This window comes from Macrobrachium nipponense, chromosome 1, assembly GCF_015104395.2.
Source record: "Macrobrachium nipponense isolate FS-2020 chromosome 1, ASM1510439v2, whole genome shotgun sequence".
NCBI classification, from domain to species: domain Eukaryota; kingdom Metazoa; phylum Arthropoda; class Malacostraca; order Decapoda; family Palaemonidae; genus Macrobrachium; species Macrobrachium nipponense.
In genome coordinates this window covers 105,110,378-105,138,018 of record NC_087200.1, presented here as the reverse complement: position 1 = coordinate 105,138,018, position 27,641 = coordinate 105,110,378, and the positions used below count along the sequence as shown (strand labels likewise).

The following is a 27,641-nucleotide window of genomic DNA, read 5'->3' as shown; positions in this document are numbered from 1 at the left end:
GCTATAATACCAGAGAACTGCTAAATTGGACATGTCAGAAACCTCTGACTCGCTCACCTATATAGGCAGATCGTGGGGTAGGATGGGTGGGACTAGATAAATTATACAGGTAAGTATTATTAGCATTAATTTTATAATAAAGGAGGAGGGAATCTGAATAAAATTTCCCTTTCAGGCAGACCTAACCCAATTAATGGAAAAGAAAGAATAAGAAAAAATTAATAACAGGACATAAAACAACAAGGAAATACAAATCATAAGCAGTTAAAAACTCAACCCAAAGTCTAAGATACTAAGAACTCAAAGTCTCCTACCATAATGCCGCTGAACTGCGGTAGTAACGGACAAGGGGTAAATGCATAGTCAGTCCCTCTGTACAAAAGTCAAATGACCGAATAGGTGACAAGTCAGACGACATCGAGGACAGCAAGGCTGCACCCTGATGACTTCATCAAGCACCACAACCACCAACGACACCTGCTCTCTCATGAATGTCTGGCTCTAAGAGAGAGGAGCGGGTATTGGCAACTCTTCCCCTGAAGGATGAGTGCTTGGACTGCCTGGACGATTCAAAGCTAAGGAAACATTGGGGGTGTTTCAACGCAACCCAACATTGCCAACAGCGATATCGGCTCATGAGCAACTCCTGACTCGAGCTTTCTGGTGCCAAGAGAAAGGAGCGCAGAGCAAAAAGGCGACTCAGTCCCGAAGGATGAGTGCCTGACAGTCCAAACTGGTCTCATGTTAAATGATCCTCGGAGGGTGTATCAACGCAACCAACTTCGTCAACAAGAAACTCGCAGCTACTAAATGTCGCTCGATCTCACACGAGTGTCTGACTCCGAGAAAACAGGTGTGAGAAAAAGTAGATGGTGAACGAGTCACCAGATGACAGCAGACGACCCATCGACTAATTCCCTGTCCAGAAAGACAATGGAAGAAGCATGAGTCATCAGGACAAGCGAACCAGTGGCTAGTCCTAGGTCAGCATAGACTTTGGGAGAAGCATAGTCGACAGTGCCGACAACCCAGTGGCTGGTCCCATGTCAGACTGACAATGGAAGCAGCGTGAGTTGTCAAGCAGCCAGTCCTTGTCATCAACAACACCTAAGTACCAAACTGCCCAATTCCCATTATAACTAAACCAAAAAATGCCAAAAGTTATAATGAAAAAAAAATACACATACAACAAAAAATAAGATACAGGTAGCAACCAAACATAAAACAGGAAGACTACCTAATCTGTCTGACGACCTGTTCTGCCATCACCATTGGGCCCAAAGAACAAAGGTCGCCTAGAACTAGAGAAATATCCCTCAAGTAAAAGGAGGCAAAAACAGAATTAGAACGCTAAGTCGCCGCCTCAAGCTCCATGGTGAATGAGATGGTCTCCATAAAAGCTACTGATGTAGCAACTGCTCTAATACTGTGCTCTTGGCTCCTGGCCTTCACAGGCAGCCGAACCGCCAGTTTTAACAATAAGATCTCTGAGGAAAAAGGATACACCATTCTTTGATATAGGTCTCTTGACATTTTGGGGTGAAACAAACAGATGAAGGGGACGACCCTGAATGTCCTTCGTGTGACGTAAATAGCATGAGAGTGCCCTAACAGGGCAAAGAACTAATTCCTCATTTAAATTACCGACAAAGTCAACCAGCGACTTCAGAACGAAAGACCTGGGAATGGGATTATCAGATGATTCAGTATTTGCAACAAATTCAGGAAGGTATGACAAAATCGTGTCTTGTCCAGATCTGGCAACCAGAAAAGAGAAATGAAATCCTATGACTGGCGAAGTGTCAACTGAAAGGACCTCATTCTGAGACGACCTCCAGGAACCAGTTGGATGAGGGATGACAAATGGCCCAGGAGCCCTTCAAAGAGAAACTGGCTGCATTATGGAGGACAAAAATTCTTCAACCAGACTTAGAAGCTTGTCTATCCGTTTCTGAGAGGGAGAAGCCCTCAAAATCTGGGAACTGAAAACGATCTGGCAAGGGATTAGATTGGACTTGTCGAAGTTGACACGAACGCCCAACTCAACACAAAGAGACAGAACTATCTCCCTCGACCAGAGACATTTCTCTAGAGATTCAGCCTGGACTAGCCAATCGTCCAGATACCGAAGCATCCTTACATTTAACCGATGCAAAATAGCCGAAACAGGAGCCATCACCCGAGAAAAGACCTGTGGAGCACTGGTGAGGCTGAAACAAAGGGTCCTGAACTGCAAAACTCCCAAGTCCATGAAAAACCGAAGGTAAGGTCTGCTCTTCAGGTGGAAGGGGATTTGCAGATAAGCATCCTGCAGATCGATGTAAATCATCCAGTCCCCCATCCTGACCGATGAAAGAACAGTCTGAACTGTCTCCATCTGGAACTTGGACTTGAGAATGAACTTCTTCAAGACCAAAAGGTCTATGATGGGGTGCCAGGCACCCGAGGCCTTTAGAACTACTACAAACACCCATGAGTAAATCCCGGGAGAAGGAGGAGCTCGCTCTATGGCATCCTTCTTCAAGAGGGCCAAAAGCTCCTTCTCCAAGGCTTGACCCCTGATTGAGTGAGGGGGGAATAACTGCTGAACTCGAGAGGACAATTGGAAAGTGGAGGTCTCGAAACAAAAGGGATCTTGTAACCTACCTTCAGGACCTCCACTACCCAAGCATCCACTGCTCTCTCCTGCCAAGCTGACCAATGGCGAGAGAGATAAGCTCCTACTGCGGTCTCCGGGCGAGGTAATGACTCCTACTTCCAAAAATTCTTCCACACAGACAAGGAAGAAGAAGGAGGTCCTCCTGGAGGTTGAGCTCTTCCTCTGCCTTTAGATACACGCCAAGAACCTCTCCCGCGTTTCAAAGAGTGAGCGCCAGAGGAGGAAGCCAAGGAGCCAGATACCTGAGATGTAGCAGAAGGCGCAGGTCTGGCACTAAACTTAAACTTACTCCTTGAAGAAACAGGAGGAAAACCCGAGGAAAAAGCTCTTGATAAGGCCCAGTGAGCTTGGGAAGAGGCATCACCTTGATGTTCCTTCAAAACCTCAGAAAGCACAGACAGATCAAAATGGGAATTGCCAAAAGAAGAGGACAATAAACGGTTTCTCTGAATCTCTGAAACAGAAGAGGGTAACTGTGACAAATACAGGTTACGCCTTAGAGAAACGAGAAAGGCCTACATAGAAGCGGCAAGCTCGTTCTGATGTACAGATGCGATTGAAAGAGACGCTCAGAATTTCTCAAAAAGAGGAGCATTGGGAGGAACAAACCCGGAGTCCTTGACATACATTAAAAGACCTTCGAGGTCCCACTCGTTGAAGGATTGAGCTTCTTATAAGCAGCTCATCACAGACTCCATGGCAATAAAGTCTTCGATCGAGACCAAGACCGAAGCCTTGGAAAGCAAAGGTTAACCCGAAAGTCAGACAAAATCAGGATTTGGTTTGGGGGGTCGAGAGAATGACGTATCAACTGCCACCTGATAAACTCCTCTCCAGTGTAATAGAAGAGAAGAGAGCTTCCTCTTCCCTTCCCCGATCACCTTCGAAAGTTTAGCGGCAATGTCCGCCCTCACTCTCGCAAACCTTTGAGCAAAGGGAAACATAAAAATTCCCGCAACCGGAAGGGACTGTCAAGAAAAATCCCTTCTGTAATACAGCGAGGCGGAAGCTGCTTCTGCTCTTTAGGCCTCGCCTGAGGAGGAAAACTCAAAATTAAATTTAAAAAGTTTCTTGAACTCAACATCATGACCGCCGTTCAAAGAAACATCTATATCACACGAATCCACGTCATCATCATCATCATCGTCAGATCCTAACTGAGAAACTTCCCGCGAATTAACTTCCTGACGACTAGCTGTCTTAGGTCTAACACTAAAACTCCTCCCCCCTTCTCCTAAATAAGCCCCCTTTGGCACTGTTACGGGACTAACAGGGGACACATTGGGTAAAGAATCATCAGGCACATGCCCGGACCGGATCCCCCCCTAGGCCTTCGCCACAACAGGGTTCACAAGCCGGGGTATCTGTCGCACCATTACCCATGGTGCTGTCAACAGGTACCTGACGAGGAGCTGAAAATGAATCTAAAAGAGTGTTAGACATCCTAGTAAAAGCTACTTCAAAATTCTCTGACAGCTTGTTAAACTTGGCTGAAATGTCTCTACCTAAACTATGCTGTAATGTTTAAAATTTCTTCTTCCAACTAGTTTCCATCGCCAAAAACTTTTAATCAAAATCAGAAACGACTTCATTAGTTACTGGTTGTACAGGTGGCAAAGCATCAATTAATTCAGAATCGGAATCACACGATACTGAAACCGAAGAGCCAGAACCATGGGCGCACAAGTCAAGGAAATCATTAGATATGGGTCTAGTTACAAATTTCTTTTTCTCCTTAATCAATCTTTTACACTGCAAGATTCTTTGATGTTTAATATATGTCGTCATGCCTTTGTCAGACAAAGACTTACATAAGTCGCAACGAGAAGTCAAGTCACAAACCTGTCCACGACAAGAGCTACAAAAGTCATGGGTTTCAAACTTCCTGCTACTCATCCTTGTCCCACAAGCTGGGCAATTCCTGATGTTGCTAGCAGAGAGAAGAATTGAATTATCTTGGCTATCCATTGGACTGTTGGACAGGTCACGTAATTCCAGGTTGCGCAAAAGTTCGTAAAAATAAAATATATACCACAATAGAAATAAGTTAATTCACTAATTTCGTGGATATAATACGTGAATGGTAATTAACATAAAGCCGCATTAACAATTAATGAGAGCTTTAAAGGCACAAAAGGCTTAGGAAATTTATAAAGAGCGGCTGTGACGTAAACAACATGGCCACTCGTTAACAACTGATTTTCAAGGGAAGGTTTTGTAACTGTCAACAGCAGTGTTGCCAACTGGCGGACAGAATAGGAGGTAACAGGGTTGCCAGTGTGGTAAATTTTGGTGTGGTTTTTGGGGATTTAGGGCTAGAATTATATTAAGGTAATGTTTATTAATATGATATTATTATAAAATGACAATTTGTCGAAAATTGCATTTTTCCTAACTATACAAACCTGAGGTCCTTTAACAATAGGAAGGTAACTAGCGGCAGCTGGGACGGTCGTAAGCTTCGAACAAGGGGAGAACGGTAGTTAACTGCTTGTCCGATCGTGCGCAGCGTCCCGCGCGCCCGAGAGGTGGGGAAGAATCACTTTTGCTTTAGGCCCATGCAGAAAAGTTGCAGAGTGAGGGGTGGCATGAGGTGGGACTATATGTAAAGGACCTCAGGTTTGTATAGTTGGAGGCAATTTTCGAATTTTCAAATTGTCATTTGTTCCGATAACGTAATACAAACCCTCGGTCCTTTAACAATAGAAGACTCTATTCTTGGTGGGAGGAATCTGAGTCTTTTTGGTGAACAGACTGGTGTTCGTCCAACCCTGGAGTGCCTCCCTGGTCGTAAGAGCAAGGGAGGGATCCAAACCTCTGTCCGATTGATCGGGGTGTGCACCGCAGGATCAATGGTCAGACCTCTGGGCAAGTACTAAGAGAGAGGCAAGCGTATCTCTTCGTACCAGCAAGCAAGAACTTGTTCCTGTTTGCAAGAGCAATCATAAATGATGGGTTTGTCTCAATTTGGCATCCACTTTCCTCCCCCTTGTTGGAGGAAGTGGTGGATATTTACTCCTATCCCTACTGAAAGGGATAGGATGGTGCTCTATGAGTAGCTCACCTGCATCTCGTCCTTACCCAGCAGGGTGACGACCGTGTCCCTCTACCCAAAGGTAGAGGGAAGAAAAAGATGGGAAGAGGAGCCAGTCACACTCTCATTCCTCATCCATTCTTACGGTCACACCAGGACTCGATGCTGTTCAGCCTGCGAGGGTCTGGGTTAACTACACAGCGTGAGACAACCACCACGGTTCCCAAGGAAGAGTCCAAGGAACTGTGGGCAATATCCTGAAGGTAGAAGGAGGTGCATGCGGTCCAGGTTGGACCAGCGCCTGCCTTCATTACCTGCGCCACGGAGAAGTTCTTGCGGAACGCGAGAGAATGATGAAGAGGCGTCCACACTCATCCTGGGTGTCGAGTTTCTTCAGACAGCTCCGTCGCACCTTCACAGGACAAAGCAGCATAGCCTTCATATCGGAGGCGGTGACGTCCCTTAGGGAGGGTATGTGAAGGACTCGAACCAATCGTCAGTTACCGAAGGGTTCTGAGTCTTCGCTACGAAGATCGGTACGAAATCGAGCGTCACAAATCCCCATCCCTTTGTGCCTGACTTCTCAAGAGAAGTCATGCAGTTACCTAAGACGAAAAGAAGGGAATAGTCGTATGACCTATCCCTCTTCTCGACTTGGTTATGTACAGTACTCATACTGACAAGCTATTAAGACGAAGTAATGATTGCTCTGGAAAACAACCAACTCAGTCCACAGCTAGTTCGTAACTGACTCGGGCGCTCTGACAGCTGCGACTGACTGGTTTCGGAATCAGTAGAGGCAAGTTGTCCAAGCATCCGGGTAAGTCACGTGACCTTGCGCCCTTTAAAGAGTTATGCTGAGAGACCAAACAAATAAAATATTTGTTAATCACCGATGCCGGACGGCGCGGCGATGATTCTCTTAATGCATAAGCTCAAAAGGCGGGAAAGTCAATTGCCTTCAAAAAGACCGAGGTCCCTGATGGCAAGAAAATCTCATAGACGTTGAATCTCAGCTTAAGGAGAAACAACACATGTGACGTTGAAGACGAAGGTAGGCAATGAATGCAACTACGTCTTCCCAGCGAATCGAGAGAAGGAATCTCAAGATTCTAAACCTGTGCTTACAAATGACTGAAAACGCTAAACCGCCATTTCATTTGCTGTCCGTTGTGCAATGAAAGCGGGGCGTTCTTCAGTAATGAAACACAGGGAGAGCGCTTGAAGAACTGCTTCTCATGGGCTGAACGTTGGAAGTAGAGCTGGCAGGTGTGGGAGTAGGCGATGTCTTTCAATACATCTGCTAATCGGGGTGAACAATGAACAATTGTACACCTCCGAATAAAAGATATTTTGAGGACAAACTCAGATTCCGCAAAAAATCATTCGCATTATCGGGATACGATGCAGCAAGAGACTATTACAGAATTCTGTTACCGTGCGGTAAACAGAAAGATGAGAGTCGAATAGATATCTCTGTTTAAAATTCTCGCAATACCGAAGACGATGAATACTAGCGTTTCTCAGCAGTAGATGGTCATTCATGTATGCGAGAATCCCCCGTTAATCAGAGACTTAAGTCTGTGATTGTTGGGCAGAGATACGGTTGTTATTCAATCAAAGCAGGTGAGAAAGACATAAACAACCGTCTACCTCAAGCGGCAGCTGATACTGAAATGCCTCGGGCAATTCAATACGCAGTAGCTGTCGCTGACTCGTCATCCTGAGTTGCCAAGTAATCCTTTCCACGAAGGAATGCGTTCGGCTAGAACCACCGAGCATAAAAAGATATGCTCGAGCAATTATATTTAAGCGAAACGAATTTCGGTAAATATAAAAGCTTAAATGGTGTTGTTGTGACAACACCATAAGTATATAAATTGAAACTGGAAAAACAAAATCCTGGGAGGTTGCAGGAACAACCCGGGTTGCAGTTCAATTAGAATACTTTTCGTCTAAGTCGCAATCCGTAGAATAACCAGGATATGCGCCTACCCCTGGTCGGACCATTCAACTGCTTAGCAGAATCATGTCGCGAGGTTAATATACGTAGTATATTTGGTAGGATCTGAACAACGATCTCCATCCTAAATTCTTTCCTTCAAGAAAACAAAATAAGGATTGGAGATCGACCACCTTCGTTCTCTATTAAAGAGAGTGAAGGAGAAGTCTTCCTTGAAGGAAAGCTTCAAATGGTGAACAGAATACTAAGACGATAGTTCCAGCCAAACTGGATATTCCCGTCCGTTCTTCTCTATTCCAGGTTGGTCGCCTACTGTGAGATAGTCTTCTTTCAGCAGCAGTCTTCTTCCTAATGCTAGAAATTCCAGGAATTCGAGCATAGGCGAGGTTCCCGATTATCGTGTAACATATCGGGGATTCTCGTCTCGCTCACTTTGGACCGTGGTCTCGCCTAAGTGTTTGGAGATCGTAAGAAACTCTAACACTCTGAATGCGCTAGAAATTCGTTAGTAGAATTCTAAGCAGTCTGCGAAACCCCCACCGAATTCGTCAAACGATATCGGCTGGTGGTCCTCTCGATTCCCGTAGAAATCGAGAAATGGGGCAGGATCCCTCCTCAAAAACGACCGGGGCTTACGTCAGGTAGGAACCGAAGGTCCCCCCCCCCCTGGTAGCGCAGTCCCCAACGTGGGATCCTACAGAGGAATCTCTGTAGATCCTTCCCTTCTTTCCCTCGTAGCCGTAAGGAGAGAGGGAATGGGGGAGGAATTGGATACTCGCTCGCCTTCCCAGTGGAACTAGCAGTTGGAGAAGAGTAGGAGCAGCCATCGCCTTGCGGCGATGGCCTCTCAGAGTCTGGGAAACGTATCGTCAGGAGAAAACGTTTTCCCCGAGGAGGGTTACGAACTCTCACTGTAGGTAGGGTCTGCCGCCACTGTGAACGTCGTCTGGGTGGGGCTGATCGACACCTGACAGGAGAGAGACGATACCGTCCTCCGACTCATTCCAGTCCTCGTCGAGGTCGAAACTCTCAGGAGGACCGAAGGAGTATTTAAATACGGTGTCCGAAGACACGTAGAAACGCCGCTGTTGCAGTAGAGGAGGTGGAAGTAGCTTGATCGACCGGCCAGAACTGAGAGAGCCTTCTTGTCCGGAGACGAGAGACTCTGGTTCAAGACAGAATCGGCAAGCTGCGATCGCGGCATACCCACCGTCGGTTTGGGTTCCCTCTCGGGCCCCAAAAACGACTCGAGCAGAGACATGGGCTCTGCTGGTGGGAGCGGCGATCCTTCCCCCCGGTCGTTGTGCTGACGAATCAGTGCAATAACCTGGGTAAAGTTACTCTGAATCTCGGAAGTTACAGCGTCTTGAGGAGTAGGACCGTCCAGTCCCTCCAACAAGAGCAGCTCCCAGGACCCTCCTCCTTCAGAAGAAGGACCAGCAACAGATCCCTGACGGTTGCCTCCAATCACTTGCGCGTACGTCCTGGTTGGTCCTAAGACCAACCTGGCACGTGCGGCGTCGTGACGGGATCGTGAGCGGCGCATCTCTCACGATCACTCCTATATACCTCGCTCTTCCTGGCGTATGCCGAGGAAGTTGAAGGTATCGGGAGAGACAAGAACTGACGCTACCCCCTCTCCCCCTGACGGTCACCTCCAATCACTTGCGCGTACGTCCTGGTTGGTCCTAAGACCATACGTGGCACGTGCGGCGTCGTGACGGGATCGTGAGCGGCGCACCTCTCACGATCACTCCTAGCTACCTCGCTCTTCCCGGTGTAGCCCGAGGAAGTTGAGGGTAGTGGAGAGACAGACCTGACGCCCCCCCCCCCCGCTCGCTGGCAGGACCAGCGTACGTGGGGGGCTGCAGCCAGATCACCAACCCGCGGTGGGGATCGATCTGTAGGCCTGGCCGTGCCGCTCACCTGTGGCGAGCGGCTCGACTGAGCACGTCGACCCCGGTCCCGTGCGTCAGACGAGCTGCTGCTGGTCACCGTATCCGCCAACCCGGTCCTGTGTGGGAGCGGCGGTCAGGTGACCTGCAGAGCTCGCTTTCGCCGTGAGACCGGTGAGCGTCCTCGCGGCACGTCAAACGCTGGTACCAGCCGAGGCTGGTACCGTCGGTCGAGGGGACCTGGGGGACCTCTCCCAGCCTCAACCCGTGGCCGGTCAGAGACCGTCACGTCCACCCGAGGTACCGGCTGGTCGCTGCGAGAGCGGCCGCTGGCCTGGCGAGAGTCACCTGAGCGGCTCTCGACAGTCTTCTGCTCCGTGCCTCGGTCATGACGCTGAGCGAACTCAGGCGTCTTAACTTTGGCTGCACGGTCACCCGAAGGAGATCGTACACTCGGAACTTCTCGCGGACGAGAAACCGAGCCGGTACCTGGCTTAGCAGCAGAGCTGCCAAGACCAGGCGAGGGTGTTACCAGCGGTAGCCAGCCACACCCTTGGTCCCCGTCTTCTTCTTCTTCTCAGAAGGGGAGACGGGACCCCGTTCCGAAGGAACAGGAGGACCAGCAGAAGACCCGAACCCCCCCGTCCACAGACCGGAATGTGACGAGCCCTTCGAAGTTCCCGAAGGAGTCTTCTTAGGGGGAATAACAAAACCCGGTTACCAGCTGGTCGCTGCGAGAGCGGCCGCTGGCCTGGCGAGAGTCACCTGAGCGGTTCTCGCCAGCCTTCTGCTCCGTTGCCGTGGTCTTGGCGCCGAGCGAACTCTGGCGCCGAAACTTTGGCTGGCACGGTCTCCCGAGGGAGAAGCGTACACTCGGGATCTCCCCCGAACGAGGAGACCGAGCCGGACCTGGCGTAGCGGCATCGCCGCTAGCACCAGGCGAGAGGACAAAAGTACCAGAGCTAACTGATACCCTCCTCTGGACCCCGTCTATCTCTTCCTTACGGAAGGGGAGACGGGCCCCGCTCCCGAAGGAGCAGGAGGACCAGCAGAAGGACCCCCCGTCCCACCGAGGGTGGGACGGGACCCTTAGAAGTTCCCGAAGGAGACTTCTTGGGTAGGGGGGGGAGGCAGCCTTCTTCTTCTTCGGCTTATGGGCCTTAGAAGTCGAAGGGGAAGAGGCAGCAACAGACGAAGACGAAGATGACACCTTCCTCTTCTTCGTCAGCTCACGCAGGACAGTCGTCAGGTCCTCCATCCAGGCCGGAGTCGGGCCTATTGCCGAAGCAACACGGCCCGACTGCACTGTCCGGAAGGACCTGGGACTGGAAGGGGAAGACACACCATGGGCAGGACCAGCATGGACAGGCGCAGGAACCAGGAGCGACAGGAACAGCAACCAGCTCAGGAGCGGCAGGAACGCGGCAGCGGTAAACACGAGAGGGACAGCCAAGCCAGTAGCGGGAACCACATCAGCGACAGGTACGGCAGGCCCAGCCATCGCCTCGTAGAATCATCGGCAGCCAGCGTGGTACTGGCGGCCGGTCCAGGGGCGAGCTGCTGGAACAGCGGAAGTCTGGGGCAGGCAACACGAAGAAAACACAGGCGGCGGCGGCATAACCCCTCCTCGGTACGGCGGCGACCGGCCCTAGAAGCGGCAGACGGCGTCACCGACACAGCATGGGGAGTGTAGACCAGCGGGGGGAAGCAGCATAAAGCGGCCGTGAAGGTTGTAGTGGAGACCACTCCAAGGTCACCGCCCCAGACCTCGCTAGGCTCTGCAGCAGATCGTGGATGCTAGGCACGCCCTGCAGCCGCAGTGGTCCATACCTGTCCAAGGTCGTCTCCCACGGCTGTAGCACCTGCGGTAGCACAGACAGATTAGTAAGAGGGGTTCCCTCACGCACGGGGGAGACATGCCCCACCCCCCCCGAACGGAAGGAAGACCCCAAAAACAAAATACGAGGAAGCTGAGCGGGGGGGCAGGAAAGAAGACGAAGAATCGGATACCAAGGGAGTCGCGGGAGAGCTTTCCGACGACTTCCTGGCAGACCTTCGCTTCCCCTACCCCCGCACAGCAGTGAAAAGTAATATGAAAATGAAACAGAATACTGCACTTGCGATTCACTTCATAGAACTTAAAGAGGGAAAAATCAATTCCCGGTAAGGAGCGGAAACTTGATCCATAATAATATGATGCTATCATAAAATATACGTATATGAAAATGAACAATACTGCACTTGCTATTTTCACTTTCACAGCAATAAATCGTAAGGATTAATTCCCGGGTAAGAGCGGAAATTGATCCAAAATTAAATTTGATGCAATTAATAAATGAAAATGAAAAGAAAACTGCATTGCAAATCCACTTTCATTGCATTCTATTCATACAAAATAAGAGGCTCTTGCCGAGCGCAATCAAGCTCTCGGCAACGAACGCACAGGGCAAAAATATAATGAAAAAGAGTACTTACATCTTTCAATTACACACTTTCGCCCAAAATACATGACTCGGCGCGAGTGCGCCCGCCCTCGGCACCGAGACATAATTCAAGGGTTCAATTCATGAAAAGAGCGGAAATCGCCGTCTCTACGGCGATAGCTCCATGTTGATTCATAATTAAGTAATGAAAATGAAAACAGTGTACTTACAGTTTCATTTTCAAGTCAAACCAAACCATTAGTAGAAAACACAATATAAACAAAGCATACGACGATGAAGCGGGCAGAGAGCGATGACGAACACGTCCTTCACACCCCCGCGGCCGAAAGCAAAAGTGATTCTTCACCTCTCGGCGGGCGCGCGGGCGCGCGCACGATCGGACAGCAGCAGTTAACTACCGTTCTCCCCTTGTTCGAAGCTTACGACCGTCCCAGCTGCCGCTAGTTACCTTCCTATTGTTAAAGGACCGAGGGTTTGTATTACGTATCGGAACAAATGCGATTTTATATATACTTACCCCGTAATTACAAACAAAGCCCACCCGCCTCCCCTCACATGGACTAGGGGTTAGGGCGTAAAACAAAATTGGTCTCTGGGCTATAGTTGTTCCTCTCTTACCCCAAAAGTGGGAGGGGCTACTCACCTACGCAAACAAGACTATCTCTACCACTAGTTTTCAAAATTTAAGCTGCTGTCAAGTAGAAACTTAGCTAAGTAATTACTGGATAAGTATATATAAAATCTCATTTTCTTATAAAAATATAATTTTTCACCACTACAGATCCAGGACAGTTGGATACTCAGAAAGGTGGAAAGGGCAACTACTTTTCTCTTGAGGAACATTTCTGGAGATTACTGCTTCTGCAGATATGGCCAGTGTAAGGTACTGGGTGTATGATTAAACATATAAATAACAGCCATATATAATGTAAATGCAACTGAAACCAGAAAGATGAACATTTTTATAGCAAAAATGATATTGTTATGATACAATAAAGTTTGTTCATACTTACCTGGCAGATATATATATATAGCTGTATTTTCTGAAATCCGACAGAATTTTAAAAACTTCCGACACACGCAGTGGTCGGCCAGGTGGTTAATACCCATTCCCGCCGCTGGGAGGCGGGTATCTGGAACCATTCCCATTTTCTATTCATAATTTTTATTTCCACTGTCCCCTGAGGGGAGGTGGGTGGGTACTTGATTATATATATCTGCCAGGTAAGTATGAACAAACTTTATTGTATCATAACAATTTCATTTTGTTCATGAAACTTACCTGTCAGATATAGTATATATATAGCTGAATCCCACCGTTAGAGGTGGGAAGGGACAGAATAGAAGGATTTTGGGAAACAAATGCATGCAGATGATTTACATCTTGGTTCCACCTGTTAGCATAGCTGGCTTCGTGGTTACTGCCACGTAAGTCTGCTTGTGCTACTAGAGTTGCCAGCGAGGTAGAGACCTATATAGCTGGTGCACTCCAGATGATCTGTCAACAGGGGCGAGACCACGACGTGACTAGACCATATTGACCATACCATGAGGGCTAAGAAGTAACTAAATATATATATATAATATATATATATATATAATATATATATATATATATATATATATATATATATATATATATATATATATATATATATATATATATATATATATATATATATATATATATATATCACCACCTGACCAACCCTAGCCAAAGTTTAAGGTGTTTTAACTAAGGCTTAAGAGTTAAGAAGTCGCCGTTGTTTTCCCCCCCCCGGCGACTCAACAACTAAATTAAGAGCTCTTCCTAACCATTTTCTACAGGATAGGATTGGAGTGGTACTTCTTGCCCCCAAGATTGTGTCTGCAGACACGTATGGCCCTAGCGAGCAGCAGATCTCATATGCCATCTTCACATCTCGCAGAGTGTGAAGTGAACACAGAGTTGCTTCGCTAAAACATGGTACTCAGGATGTTGCTGAGTGCCATGCTCTGTTGAAATGCTTCCGAGGCCGCCGCCCCCTCACCTCGTGAGCATTCAGATAAAAAGATTTCAAATCTTTGTGCAAACACAATGAAGGAGCATTTTTGAAAGAACTCCCTTAACACTAAAGCCAGGGTGTTCTTCGATATGGGCAAGTCTGGTCTTTTTCGGAACACTGCAGATTGCCCGAATGACTTCGACTTTCTTGAGTTTTATGTAGATAAAACTTGAGATACCCGACAGGGCACAGGACTCTCTCTAGATCCTGCCCACTAACTTGTGCCATCCTTGCTTCCAAGCTCCTGGCCCAAGGACAAAACGGGTTTCCATTCTTAGGCCACAACGAAGGCTTAGAGAGCACACCGCCTTGTGTTCTCTAAAGCCAAAACTTGTGACGATGGCTTAAAATCTCACTAACCCTCTTTGTCGTATCTAGGGTGGTTAGAAGAAGGCCTTCCTGATCACATGCAAGAAGTTAACAGGTAGGAGAGGTTCGAATGCTTTGACATCAAGAACTTCAGACTACGTCTAAGTTCCATATTGAAAGCTTCGATCTGGACATGCAAAGTCAGTCCGTCTGTACTAAAGTCAGGTGACCGACCAGTTGACCAGTCAGACGAATCAAGGACAGCAAGGCTGTACCCTGAAGACCATAAGGCACTATTCTTCGCTGAAGGATGAGTTGTCTGGACTGCTGGGCGATTCAATCTAAGCAAACCTTGAGGGTGTATCAACGCAACCCAACGTCGTCAGCGAATCAACTCCTGACTCGAGCTTCTGGTGCCGGAGAAAGGAGCGAGGAGCAAAAAAGGCGATTCAGTCCCGAAGGAAGAATGCCTGACAGTCCAACCTGGTCTCATGTTACACGATCATCGGGGGTGTATAAACGCAACCGACTTCGTCAACAAGAAATTCAGGGCTACTATATGTCGCCTGATCTCGCAAGAGTGTCTGACTCCGAGAAAACAGGTGAGACAAAAAGTAGATGGTGAGCGAGTTTCGAGATTCCACAGAACTCAAAGATCGTGAAGAGCTTTGTTGTTTGACAGAAGCAAATCTCTAAGCCCAAAGGCCGTCAACAACATATTTGCATATTCTTTATAGTTGTGACTGCCAGCTTATCCCATTCTTCAGACGGAAAGGAAGACGGTAATCTTATTCCTGTCAACATCTCGATAGTCTGAACGTAATCAGGACTCAGAGCGGAGAGGTTATAGGTACCTTTCGAGTTAGAGTAGACCGACTCTTTCGGAAAGGTCCTTGAAAAAGTGAACTAGGAAGGACGTGACCTCTATGAATCCAGGATCCTGAAGGCCAACATGGGGCGATCAGCGTCATTGTCGCTCCCTGTGACGTCATAAATCCTCTTATTACATTTCCTAAGCGATTGAAAAAGGGGAAAAGAGACTAAACATCCATCCCCGTTCAATATCATAGGATGGCGTTCAATGGTACCGATCCCGGAACGAGAATAAGGGAGCAGAGAAGAAGAAGCCTCTTCGTCCTCAACATATCGAAGAGAAGAATGAAAGGGCGTCCCTAGTCTCCACAACTCTCAACATACTTCTAAAGAAAGATTCCACTCGGAAGTCAGTAGTTGCTGCCGTCGATCGAGACGATTCGTACGGACTTTTGCAATCCTGTAACGAACCTCTAGAGGATCGTTACATTATACGCCTGTTGTTATAATAGGATCTTTCTCGTAAACTCGAACAGGGACCGAGAGAAGATACTTCTTAAGATATGAGAGAGCTGTGGAATATCAGAGTTGATCTGGACCACTGGTTCCAAAAACTCGTTTCGAGGACTGGAGGGACGACCGAATTGCTTCTACTTCTTTCAGATTAAGATCCAGGACATCTGAAACCATATCCAGATGTCCGGCACCTTCTTTCTATCACCTCAGGTGATAGACGCACTGAGAGATGTTCAGAATCATTCCTAGATCTTGAATAATATTTCAGTTTCCCGGTAGGAAAAAACTGAAGAGGTCTGAATTGCAGTCTATTCAGGGAAACAAACTTCTTCAGGAAGGAAATGGTCCCCAGCAAGCTCATCCATTCCCTCCCCGAGTATGCTTACTTCCCTAATAAGGCTGCGCTTTGCCTAAGCAGGAGAGCATATAAAAGTGCAATATTGCGGTAGACTCGTAGTTCTATACAGTGCGGTAACGAGCACCGAAAGGATTAAGAGATACTCTGTTGAACATAGTAAGGCAAAACGAATGCAATGTTTATTCATTCACGTAAGAAATCCCCTCAATCTTAGGCTAAAGTCCGTGACTGTAGGACAGAGATAGAGTTAGTCAGTCAATCCCGCAGGAGAGACGTAACCGCCAGCACAGAGATACGGTTAGTAAGTCAATCCCGCAGGAAAGAGAGACGTAATCTACCGCGCATGACAGCGCACGACTGGTACTGGCTACTGCTTGGTTGGACTGGAGGACAGACACGGCAGCAGCCAGCAGCTTACGAACGTCGTCTCTTAACTTTATGTCTGGGTTGCCAGCTACCCTATTCTACGAAGAAATAGGTCCGTTATTTTTTGAGCAGAAAGAGACTCTCAAGCTGGTATATTTAAGCGAAACAGAAAACGCTAAATATATAGATGCGTTTGTGTCGTCAGAACACTACCATACAATGGTAAAAGATAAATCGGAAACTCCTGGAAGGCTGCAGGGAGTAACGATTAAATGTCCTTAAAATAATAGACAATAGACCTCTCGGTTGCCATCCGAAGAGGTAACTACAGCAAGCGTATATGACTTGAACCAACCAGTAGTAAAATAACGCAAGGCAAAATATGATATATATTACAATAAAGTTTCTACTTACCTGGCAGACATATATATAGCTGAATTCGGAAATACAGCTACATACATATCTGACAGGCAAGTTTCATGAACAAAACTTAGAGAATCGAAGCAGACAGCTCAAGCTTCTTATGTTACTGGACATAAGCGGTCATTGACGTAGTCTACAAGTCTATTCTTGTACGAGTCTGCGAATGATGAATAAGGGCTCTTTCCGAACCTTGTCAATAAGAGCTTATCCGCTTACGCAATATAAGTTAATGAGATGTTTGTCAATGAGAACTAACCCATTTACGGGACAAAGAGATATTTTGTCAATGAGGGGATACCCACTTACTTGACAAAAACGATAGTATATTGTCAATGGGGGAAAATCACTGAATTGACAAAACGTAATCCAGGAAAGTCGAGCATATTATTTTTCCGATTCCCGCATCAATCGAGGAAGGGGGCAAGAATCCTGATAAGAGATTGGGCTTTCAGCAGGTAGGACCCCGATGTTCAACTTCGGCAGCGTAGTCCCAAAACTTAGGAACTAACAAAAATCTATCATCTGAAAAGCCCTTTCAGATGGACTAAAAAGCTTGCAACTTAAATTTATTGGCAGTATAGCAAAGGAAGTCCTGTCTTGCGCTTTCCTGAAGAGCGTCCTCTTGATGAGTGCTTTTGCAAGAATCCTACCGAAAGTAGTCGAGCGTCATGACGTGTAGGACGTCGAGCTTTTACATAACCCGTAACTGCCTTATCACAAAGTCTTGACTGCGGTAGAGCAAATGAGATCTTCCCTTGAGCTTTCCTTAACTCCATCCACCTATGCGAAAAGCAATATTAATTGACAGAGACCTCTTGAATTCACGAAACCCGATGTCTTGCTGGGTTTCGAAGAAGAAGTTGTCTGTTCACTTTAAGCTTCCTCCGAAGCACTGCCTACTTCACATTCTTTGCAGGTGAGGTAGAAGGTATCACCGAAGGTAGAGGTAAAAATTCTTTAGGCCCAAATCTGAAACAAGAGCTTGAAGAGTTCAACAGAAACGTTCAGCCAGGCGACACACCTGGCGCGCGCTGGTGCACGCTCGGCGTCCACTGGCGCGCGCTTGGCGTGCACCCGCGCGCGCCTGGAGTCCATCCGAGCGTCCCGTCCAAGTCGAGAGGGAACGCCTTCTTATTGTGACAGTAAAAAAGCTTGGGCGTCCGCTCTCAAAAGCTTCCTGCTACTATGACTTCTTTTACGTATTTCTCGGTGGAAAGACGGACACGAGTTCAGGCGACGTTCGCCTTCTTACTTCTCACTGAAACGCATAACGAGAGAGAGAGAGACAGGACGTGAAGCGTCCTCTTCTATAAAGCTTCTATTTAGAGGGCGCGAGTCCTTCCGAAAGCTCCAACCCCTGCACGGGGAGGACGCTTCGGAGGACGAGAAGCAATCCTTCAGGATTCGTGCACGCGCACGCACTTTGGCAGTCTGGGGATTTTCATCAGAAACTGCCGAAGGCACGCCAGATCGGTGGGGGTTCCTTGTAACCCTCCTTAGGCTTTCGACATGCTCCCTCCCCGGGTCCTGGGAGTCAAGCAGAGGTCCCGGCCTAGAGGCGAAACGAGGCCGATCTGACGCACCCTCCACTACACAAGGGGTATCACTGCACTTCTGCACTTCACTTTTACTCTCTAAAGCAAGCACTTTCGATTCTAAGTTACGAATCGAAAGAGTATCAGAGAAAGGGCAATTCCTCTACAGACACTGCTTAGGGCCCGAAGGCAACACTGCAGGGTTAGGAGTAACAATTACAGAAGTAGCACTCTTCACAGCAATGAAGGAGAGTGAGCACCTCTCGTAGACATATTCATAGCCCGTAGGCCATACTACACCGGGTTAGGCAAAATAAAGTCTACAGGAAGGTTACAGGTTCACTACCCTGACTTTTGTTACTGATTAATTGCGTACATACGAATCATACGTCTTCCTTACGGAATTAGACATGTTTACTGATTAATTGCGTACATACGAATCATACGTCTTCCTTACGGAATAGACAAAGTCTCACACTCCTTACATGACAAATCTCAACAAAGAAGCAAGACCCATACCCCTCGTACATACCAAGTGCGGATCTACCGAAAGCCGGTAGCCACACCCTATCTTTGCAGACAACCCCGTCTGAAACTAGCCTAACTAGATTCAGATATTTTATGCAAAAATGAATCAAATTCAAATCAATTTAAGATAGCGTATGCCTAGCCACAAATCCAAGTAAATAAATCAAAAGACAATTAGGATACTTAGCGGCAATGAAGTTTCCAAAATCCTAAGACGGAGGTACTGAAAACAGGTGTTTTCAGCACCGGCGACAGAAAAATTATGAATAGAAAAATGGGAATGGTTCCTGATACCCGCCTCCCAGCGGCGGGAATGGGTACTAACCACCTGGCCGACCACTGCGTGTGTCGGAAGTTTTTAAAAATTCTGTCGGATTTCAGAAAAATATCAGCTATAACATATATATATATATATTAATATTATATATATATATTAAATTATATATATATATATATTATATATATCTGACAGGTAAGTTTCATGAACAAAAGATAACATTTCTGGTTGAATACTGAACGTAATGCCCCCAGCCTGAACTACAGAAGGTGCAATTATAAGAATAAAACATAACTCACCAGTTCCTATACTTTCTGTCTCTTCTTTTGTGGTTGTAATGTCAGCAACCCATTGCTCCATCCCTTGAAGGGTAAAGGATGCCCACTGACCTCCATAATAATCATTTCTGAAATAAAATTTGAAAGATCTTGTAGTGTATATTGCAACAAATTCCAGCATATCTTCAGAGACTAAAACCTCTCATCTCACCAAATCCTTTACTGTACATTAATTATCATAAATAGTACACTGCGAGAAATATTTGGTTGGATATGATCACATCACATTACATTTACCTTCCTTTACAGGACAAAAATTGATCAAACAATATCAAATTCTTGCTGTACTTACCTATCAATATGTAGAACTTTCTTGCCTATGCGTGCTGAGGCTGCTGCCACAATACATTCAACTAGGCCTGTAAGAAGAACATGATCTGTATTGTATCTAAAAGTGGAAAAATTTTATGAAAAAGATATATCTACAAGGTATACATATATAATAAGCAAAATTAATGCCACTGAACACCATTACATTGATACATCAGCTTTTCCCTTTTAGATGTAGGTTGTTAAGTCATCTCCATTCTCATTTGCATTAATTCCCATCTTGTCTAAGTCACTGTCTAGCCTACATATGCCCTTTCTCTATAATTCTGTGCATTCATCTAATCTACCCCTTTCTTCATGATTTTATGGGCCTTTCAGAATCAGCCTTATCAGAGATAAGAGTTTTGATCTGATTGTTTTGAAGGTGTTCTGTTTAGAGTTCCTGGAAATTATGAAATGACAGAACTTTTTATTATCACTGTTCACAAGATGGATCATTCATATGGAACAGGTTCACAGAGGCCAATGACTTGAAATTAAAAATTCCAAAGAATATAGCATTCATTTGAAAGAATTAGCAGAAGCTAATATGAAATACTGAAAGAGATGTTAATAGAAAAGAGAAAATCTTCTTCTTCCTAGCTTAAAATGATATTGTTAGTATACAATAAAGTTTTGTACATACTTACCTGGCAGATATATACTTAGCTTAGGTCTCTGACGTCACGACAGAAAATTCAAAACTCGCGGCACACGCTACAGGTAGGTCAGGTGATCTACCTTACCCGCCGCTGGGAGGCGGGTGTAAGAACCAGTCCCCCTTTCTTGTCAGGTTATTTTCTTCCACCTGTCTCCTGAGGGGAGGCTGGGCGGGCCATCAATCGTATATATCTGCCAGGTAAGTATGTACAAAACTTTATTGTATACTAACAATATCATTTTGTACATGACTTCCCTGCCAGATACGTATATACTTAGCTGATTGACACCCTTGGTGAGGGAAAGAGACACATACTTACTTAGAAAGTGGGGACAACACATGTTAAAGGAATAAATAAATATAAACCTCGGTGGTTCTTAACCTGATTTAGGCAGAAGACTTGATAGTTACTGTCTATTAGTCTGCGTTGCCTAAAGAGTCTCAGCGAGGGCGACCTATGGCTGAAGAACTCTTTGGGTCTTACCAATGGGAACTGAGTCCACTTACTTGGCAGAATCCAAGCAGGATCTGGTCAATGGGGATCAACCCAACGTTACATAGCCAGAGCCTATCACTACAATTGCAAGGATTAGTATACGAAAGAGGAGCTGCCTCCTGCAACCTCCTTCGTACAACCAAAAAACTCAAACTTAAAACTAACAGGGAAAAAGGATTAAAAAGGATGTGTTTCAGCTCCCTGCCCCAGCACTGAATCCGCCGATACGTAAGGGCCTAGCCCAAAACACTTATCATACGTAATCGATACGTCCTTTAGGTAGTGATTAGAGAAGACTGATTCACACCTCCAAAAAGTGGCCTTCATAAGGTTTTGTAATGACAAATTCTTCTTGAAAGCCAAAGACGTCGCTATGGCCCGTACTTCGTGCGCCTTGACTTTCAGAAGGTTAAACTGTTGCTGATTGCAAGAAGTGTGTGCTTCTCTAATAACATTCCTGATAAAGAATGAGAGTGCATTTTTAGATAAGGGCCTACTGGGGTGGCCCTTAACAGAGCACCAGAGATTGCTCTCATTAGCAGCAAGTCTTTTCTTCCTCTGAAGATAATATTTCAGGCTTCTCACCGGGCAAAGAGATCTCTCCTCTTCTGTCCCAACTAAGGAGGATAAGCTTTTGATTTCAAAGCTCCTGGGCCACGGCGAAGAAAGGGTTTTCATTCTTGGCTAGGAAAAGCCGGAAGAAAAGAGCAAAACCGCGGAGCCTCCTTGGAAACCTACCTCACCTTCTAGAGCCTGCAGCTCGCTGACCCTCTTCGCTGACGCTAACGCACAGAGAAAAAGAGTCTTCATCGAAAGGTCTCTGAACGAAGCAGCATGGGAGGTTCGAACATTGAGGACTCAGGAAGAGCAGCACGACATCTAGATTCCAGCTAGGCACTAAGGAGGAGGTTCTTTTAACCGTTTCCAAACGATCTGATTAAATCATGGAGGTCCTTGTCCTCAGATATGTTTAATCCTCTATGACGAAAAACTGAGGAAAGCATGCTCCTGTATCCCTTGATGGTGGAGACAACCAACCCGCATTTTTCCCTCAGGAAGATAAGGAAATCTGCTATCTGAGTCACGGAGGTACTGGAGGAGGAAACTTTATGAGTCCTGCACCAGCGTCGAAAACATCCCACTTCGACTGGTAGACTCTAGATGTGGAAGGTCTACGTGCATTGGCAATAGCCCTTGCAGACTTTGCCGAAAAGCCCTTAGCTCTGACGAGACTCTTGATAGTCTGAATCCAGTCAGACTGAGAGCGGGGAGGTTTTTGTGAAACCTGTCGAAGTGGGGCTGTTTGAGCAGATCGACTCTTAGAGGTAGGGATCTTGGGACATCCACCAGCCATTCCAGTACCTCTGTGAACCAGTCGTGGGCGGGCCAGAACGGAGCTATCAAAGTCATCCTTGCTCCCTCTGAAGCTGCGAATTTCCTTAACGTTTCCCCTATAATCTTGAAAGGCGGGAACGCGTAAAGATCCAGATTCCTCCAATCCATCAGGAATGCATCTATTGCCACTGCTCTTGGGTCTGCAATAGGGGAGCAGTACAGATCTATCCGCGCATTCCTGGAGGTCGCAAATAGATCGAGATGGGGCCTGCCCACGTCCTCACAGCTCCTGGCATACGTCCGCGTGCAGAGTCCACTCTGAGGGAAGGACTTGATTCCTTCTGCTTAGCAGATCTGCTCTGACATTTCTTCTCCCTGTACGAACCTGGTGAGAAGCCTTATCTTCCTTTCCTCTGACCACAAGAGGAGCGATCTCGCTGTCTCGTACAAGGAGAAAGAGTGAGTCCCCCCCTGTTTCCGAATGTAAGCCAGGGCTGTAGTGTTTGTCGGAGTTGATCTGAACATATTTCCCTTTTACGAGGGGTTCGAAGGTCTTGAGAGCTAACCAAATCGCTGTTAGCTCCTTCTTGTTGATGTGCCAGGACACCTGATCCCCCATCCAGGTGCCTGACACTTCTCTCGACCCGAGAGTATCATCTAACCAACCTTTGTCCGAAGCATCTGCATACAACACTAGGTTGGGGTTTCCGAACCTGCAAGGAAAGGCCTTCCTTGAACAATAGAGGGTCTAGCCACCAACGTAGATCCTCCTTTATCTCTTGCGAAATCTTGAACGCAAAGTCCAGACCTTGAGATTTTCGATCCCAGTTCCTCGTCAGGAAGAACTGTAGGGGTCTGAGGTCAACCTTCTAGAGAAAACGAATTGCTCCAGCGAGGAGAGTGTCCCCAACAGACTCATCCACTCCCTCGCTGTGCATACATCTTTCTCTAGAAAGATTGCTACCTTCTCCAAACCTCGGGTTATCCTCTCTGGGGACGGATACGCCCGAAAAACCTGAGAAGCCATCAGAATCCCCAGATAGATACGCTCTTGACTGGGGATTAGCTGTGACTTCTCGAAATTCACTAGCAAACCCAGAGAAGCTGCTAGATCCAACGTCACTCGTAAGTCCTCCAGACATTTCTCCTTGGATTTGGCCCTGATAAGCCAATCGTCCAAGTAGAGGGAAATCCTCACTCCCTCGAGATGAAGCCACTGGGCAACGTTCTTCATCAGTCCTGTGAATACTTGGGGGGCCGTGGAAAGGCCGAAGCATAGGGCCCTGAACTGAAAAACGTTCCCTCCCCACATGAATCTGAGAAATTTGCGAGAAGGAGGATGGATCGGCACATGGAAGTAAGCGTCCTGAAGGTCCAGCGACACCATCCAGACCCCGGGACGAAGAGCTGCTAAGACTGATGACGTCGTCTCCATAGCGAAGGTCCTCCTCGAAAGGGTTCTTGCCTACTTTGAGCCTCTTTCTTCGTCTTCTGTTGAAACGAAGGTTTCGGAATTCTAGCCGAGCGAGCTAGCATATCCTGCGTCGCTTTTGCTGATAACGAGCTGGAGATATCATTAATAGTCTTCTTGGGGAAGAGTTGCGGGGAAAGCTGTGAATACAGCAAGGAAGCTCTCTGTGCGTGAGAAACCGCCTTGGTAAGAAAAGAGCAGAAAACGGCCCTCTTCTTTACCACTCCTGTCACCAAAAGTGAAAGCTAATTTCCCCGGAACCGTCTCTCACTGCCTTGTCCATGCAAGACAGAACTGCGTGGAGGTCTTCAGGCGAAAGAGTGTCTTGCTCTTGAGTACTCTTAGCCAACACTCCAAGGGTCCAGTCAAGAAAGTTAAAAACTTCTAAGACTCGGAACATTCCCTTCAGAAGGTGATCCAACTCGCTCATACCCCACGTCGTCTTCGCAGAATTCAGCGCCGAGCGACGTGCGGAATCAACCAACGAAGAGAAGTCCGAGTCTGCAGAAGAGGGAAGAGTTAGACCCAAGGGCTCTCCTGACTCGTACCAGAACCCCATCTTACCCGTCAGCTTGGACGGGGGAAAAGAAAAAACTGTCTTGCCTTTCTCTTCTTTTGAAACCAACCAGTCGTCAAAGTTCTTCAGAGCCTTCTTCATAGACACTGTAGGCTTCATCTTAACGACTGAAGACTTCTTAGCCGTATTGGTCGTTGAAAATAAGGACGGAGGAGACGGAGGAGCAACGGCCGAAAGAGACTCCCCAAAATCTTGCAAGAGGAGGTCTGTCAGTCTCTTATACGAAGAAACCGAAGCATGCTTGGGCAAATCTTCCTCCGAATCCCCAACAACATCTTCCGAAGAATGACGTCTTGAAGCTCTACTGCCCGGAGGAGAGCTAATCCTTGGAGAGCGCCTGTTCGGAGAGCGCCTACTAGGCGAGCGCCTACTGGGAGAAAAACCACTGGGACGAGGCTTACACCGGGGAGCGCCTACCAGGAGAGCGCCTACTTTGAGAGCGCCTCCCAGGAGAGAGCCTACTAGGAGAGCGCCTAGATGGAGAGCGCCTACTATGAGAGCGCCTGCTTTGAGAGCGCCTCCCAGGAGAGAGTCTACTTGGGGAGCGCCTGCTAGGAGAGCGCCTACTTGGGGAGCGCCTACTAGGAGAGCGCCTACAATTGGAGGCCCGTCTGTCGGAAACAGATTCTAACTCCACAGAAGAGCGTCTGGATAAGGGAGAGCGCCTATCAGGCTCTCTGCGCCTGCTAGGCTCTTGGCGCCTGCCATCCTCAATACGCCTGCCAGGCTCTTGATGCCTATTGAGCTCAAAACCCCTGCCAGGCTCCTTGACGCCTGCCACGGGGAGAGAAAACATCCACAGATGAATCCCTGTCAGAAGCGCGGCGCTTACAAGGCTCTGAGCGCCTATCCAATCGGGAGTGATCTAACGGAGGAGAAAGCTTCCGTTGCCGCCTACCAGGCTCTTGGCGCCTACTAGGCTCCGAGCGTCCCGTCAAAAGGAGAGTGGCCACCAGGCGAAAGAACTATTCCTTCGCTCCTGACGAAAACGAGGCTCTTTGACGTCTGTCAAGCTCTTGACGCCTAACTGAAGAGGAGCGGAAATCCTGATGAGAGAGCCTGTCTGGCTCCTTACGCCTTACATGCTCACAACTCTTGCTGGGAAGAGAGGAGAGCCTACTCGGAGAAGATCCCAAGCTCCAGCCTGCACTTCTGACCTCCTACTAACAGGCTCAAAATCTTCTCTAGCCAGAGGAGATTTAGCCGAAGGAACGTTCTTAGACTTCTTCACCGGAAGTGAGGCGTCCTTCCGCCGATGAGAAGTCCCGGCAATAGACTCCGCTAACGCCGCAATCTGCGCCTGCAGACCCGCCAGGATACGCGCAGGAGATCTCTTAAACTCCTCTACAGGGGACGAAGTCCGAGAGCGAACAGGAGAAGCGTAACCGGACGAAATCTTGGTTCTCTTGCGTTCCACTTCTGGCTCTTCCGCGAAGGATTCAGGGCTGGAGGAAGGGCGCAAGGATCCTTCCAGGGCCTCTTGAGAGGGCGAGACGACTCCGAGGCGCTCCATCTACGCTGAGGAGAAGGCGATGAAGATGACGAGAAGCACTGGCGCAATAACTCCTTGGTTCGATCCAAGGCAGCCTGGGAACGAGCAACAGGAACTGCCGAGGGACGCCTGACCGGTGGGGGTTTCTCCTAACCTTCCTGCGGTCTTTTCGACTTTTCCTCCTCCACTGGGGTTCTGGGAGTTCTGGAAGAGGTCTAGGCCTGGAAGCGTTAGTGAGCCGGTGCAGACGCACCCTCCACTGCACTAGGGGCACTGCACTGATCACTTGCACTATCATCACTCTTACCTTGTCGAGAGCGAGCGAGGCTCTCCTTACTCCTGATCGAGGCTCTCCCAGAAGCAACTTCCGAAAACGAATCTTCGGGTTCAAAGCTGGGCGCAGGGGCTGAAACCAGAGAAGGAACTACTTCTACTACAGGATTCTCAGCGTCAACTTCACTCACCCTCGATCTACTAGAACTCTTTGAAGAAGCCTTGCGCACCGTATCCTTCTCTAACTTTCTCACATAAGAAGAAAGAGCCTTCCAACCATCCTCATCCAAATTCTCACACTCTTTGCAAGGGTTAATAAAAGAGCATTCATTCCCTCTACAAGACGCACATACAGAGTGAGGATCTAATGCAGCTTTAGGAAGCCTAACTTTACATTCCTTCTCTGAACAAACCCTAAATAAACTAGGTTTCTTAACTTCAGAATCATCCATGATTATAGATATTGTAAGAGAAATCCAAAAGAAAAATCCAAAAAACAGTCCAAAAAGCATATGCCAAGCCAACAAACAAAGGGTACTTCACCAAAATCCAAATCGTCGGCAACGAGAACGAATTTTAACTATCGTAAGGACTGAACAACAGGTGTTGTCCAGCCGGCGACAGAAAATAATCTGACAAGAAAGGGGGACTGGTTCTTACACCCGCCTCCCAGCGGCGGGTAAGGTAGATCACCTGACCTACCTGTAGCGTGTGCCGCGAGTTTTGAATTTTCTGTCGTGACGTCAGAGACCTAAGCTAAGTATATATCTGGCAGGGAAGTTCATGTACAAAACCCATTTTTATATGGGGTCGCCATTGTGAATGAGTCGTCTCCATCAATTTCTGTCCTGTGCCTCGTTCTCATTTATACCTTTCAATACCATATCTTCCCCTACACAATCACGCCATCTCTTTCTTGGTCGTCCCTTCTTCCTTCTACCCCGCATTTCCATTTCCATCGTATGTCTTCTAACATGACATTCCTCCCTTCGTAACAGATGACCATACCATTGAAGCCTTCCTTCCTGTATTTTCTTCGATATTTCAACTACCTTTGTCGATCCTCTTATATACTCATTTCTAATCCTATCTTTCCTTGTTACTCCCGACATCCATCTCAACATTCTCATTTCTGCTACATCCATCTTCTTCTCCTGTTTTCCTCATACTTGCTGTTTCTGTTCCATATAACATTGCTGGTCTGACCACCATCCTATGGAACTTTCCTTTCAATTTCAGAGGGACCTTCTTGTCACAGAGGACCCCTGATGCAGACTTCCAGTTATTCCATCCTGCCTGAATTCGGTGTCTCGCCTCTTGGTCCATGCTTCCACTATCCTCTAATACGGACCCTAAGTACTTGAACTTCTGTACTTTCTTTATTTCTTCCCCACCCAATATTATGCTACTTCCACCGTCCTCAGTAATACTGGAACACATATATTCGGTTTTTTATCTGCTTATTCTCATTCCTCTCTCCTCAAGTGCTGCTCTCCACCTCTCCAACCTCCCCTCCAACTCCTC

At 47.3% G+C, this 27,641-nt stretch overlaps 1 protein-coding gene across 2 annotated transcripts in view; it reads right to left on the bottom strand.

Annotated features, from left to right (window-relative positions):
* Positions 1 to 27,641, bottom strand: part of LOC135219520 (rab proteins geranylgeranyltransferase component A-like) — a 291,707-nt gene that overhangs the window by 219,584 nt on the left and 44,482 nt on the right. The window contains exons 1-3 of one of the 2 annotated variants that reach the window (XM_064256351.1): positions 19,979 to 20,075; positions 19,796 to 19,862; positions 19,465 to 19,571 (exon numbers count right to left, since the gene is read on the bottom strand). In XM_064256351.1, coding sequence (XP_064112421.1) covers positions 19,465 to 19,571; positions 19,796 to 19,862; positions 19,979 to 19,988 — 184 coding nt within the window. In that variant the 5' untranslated portion in view covers positions 19,989 to 20,075. Of the gene's footprint in view, positions 1 to 19,464; positions 19,572 to 19,795; positions 19,863 to 19,978; positions 20,076 to 27,641 lie in introns of those variants that run through there. The other variant, XM_064256350.1, reaches the window with a different exon arrangement.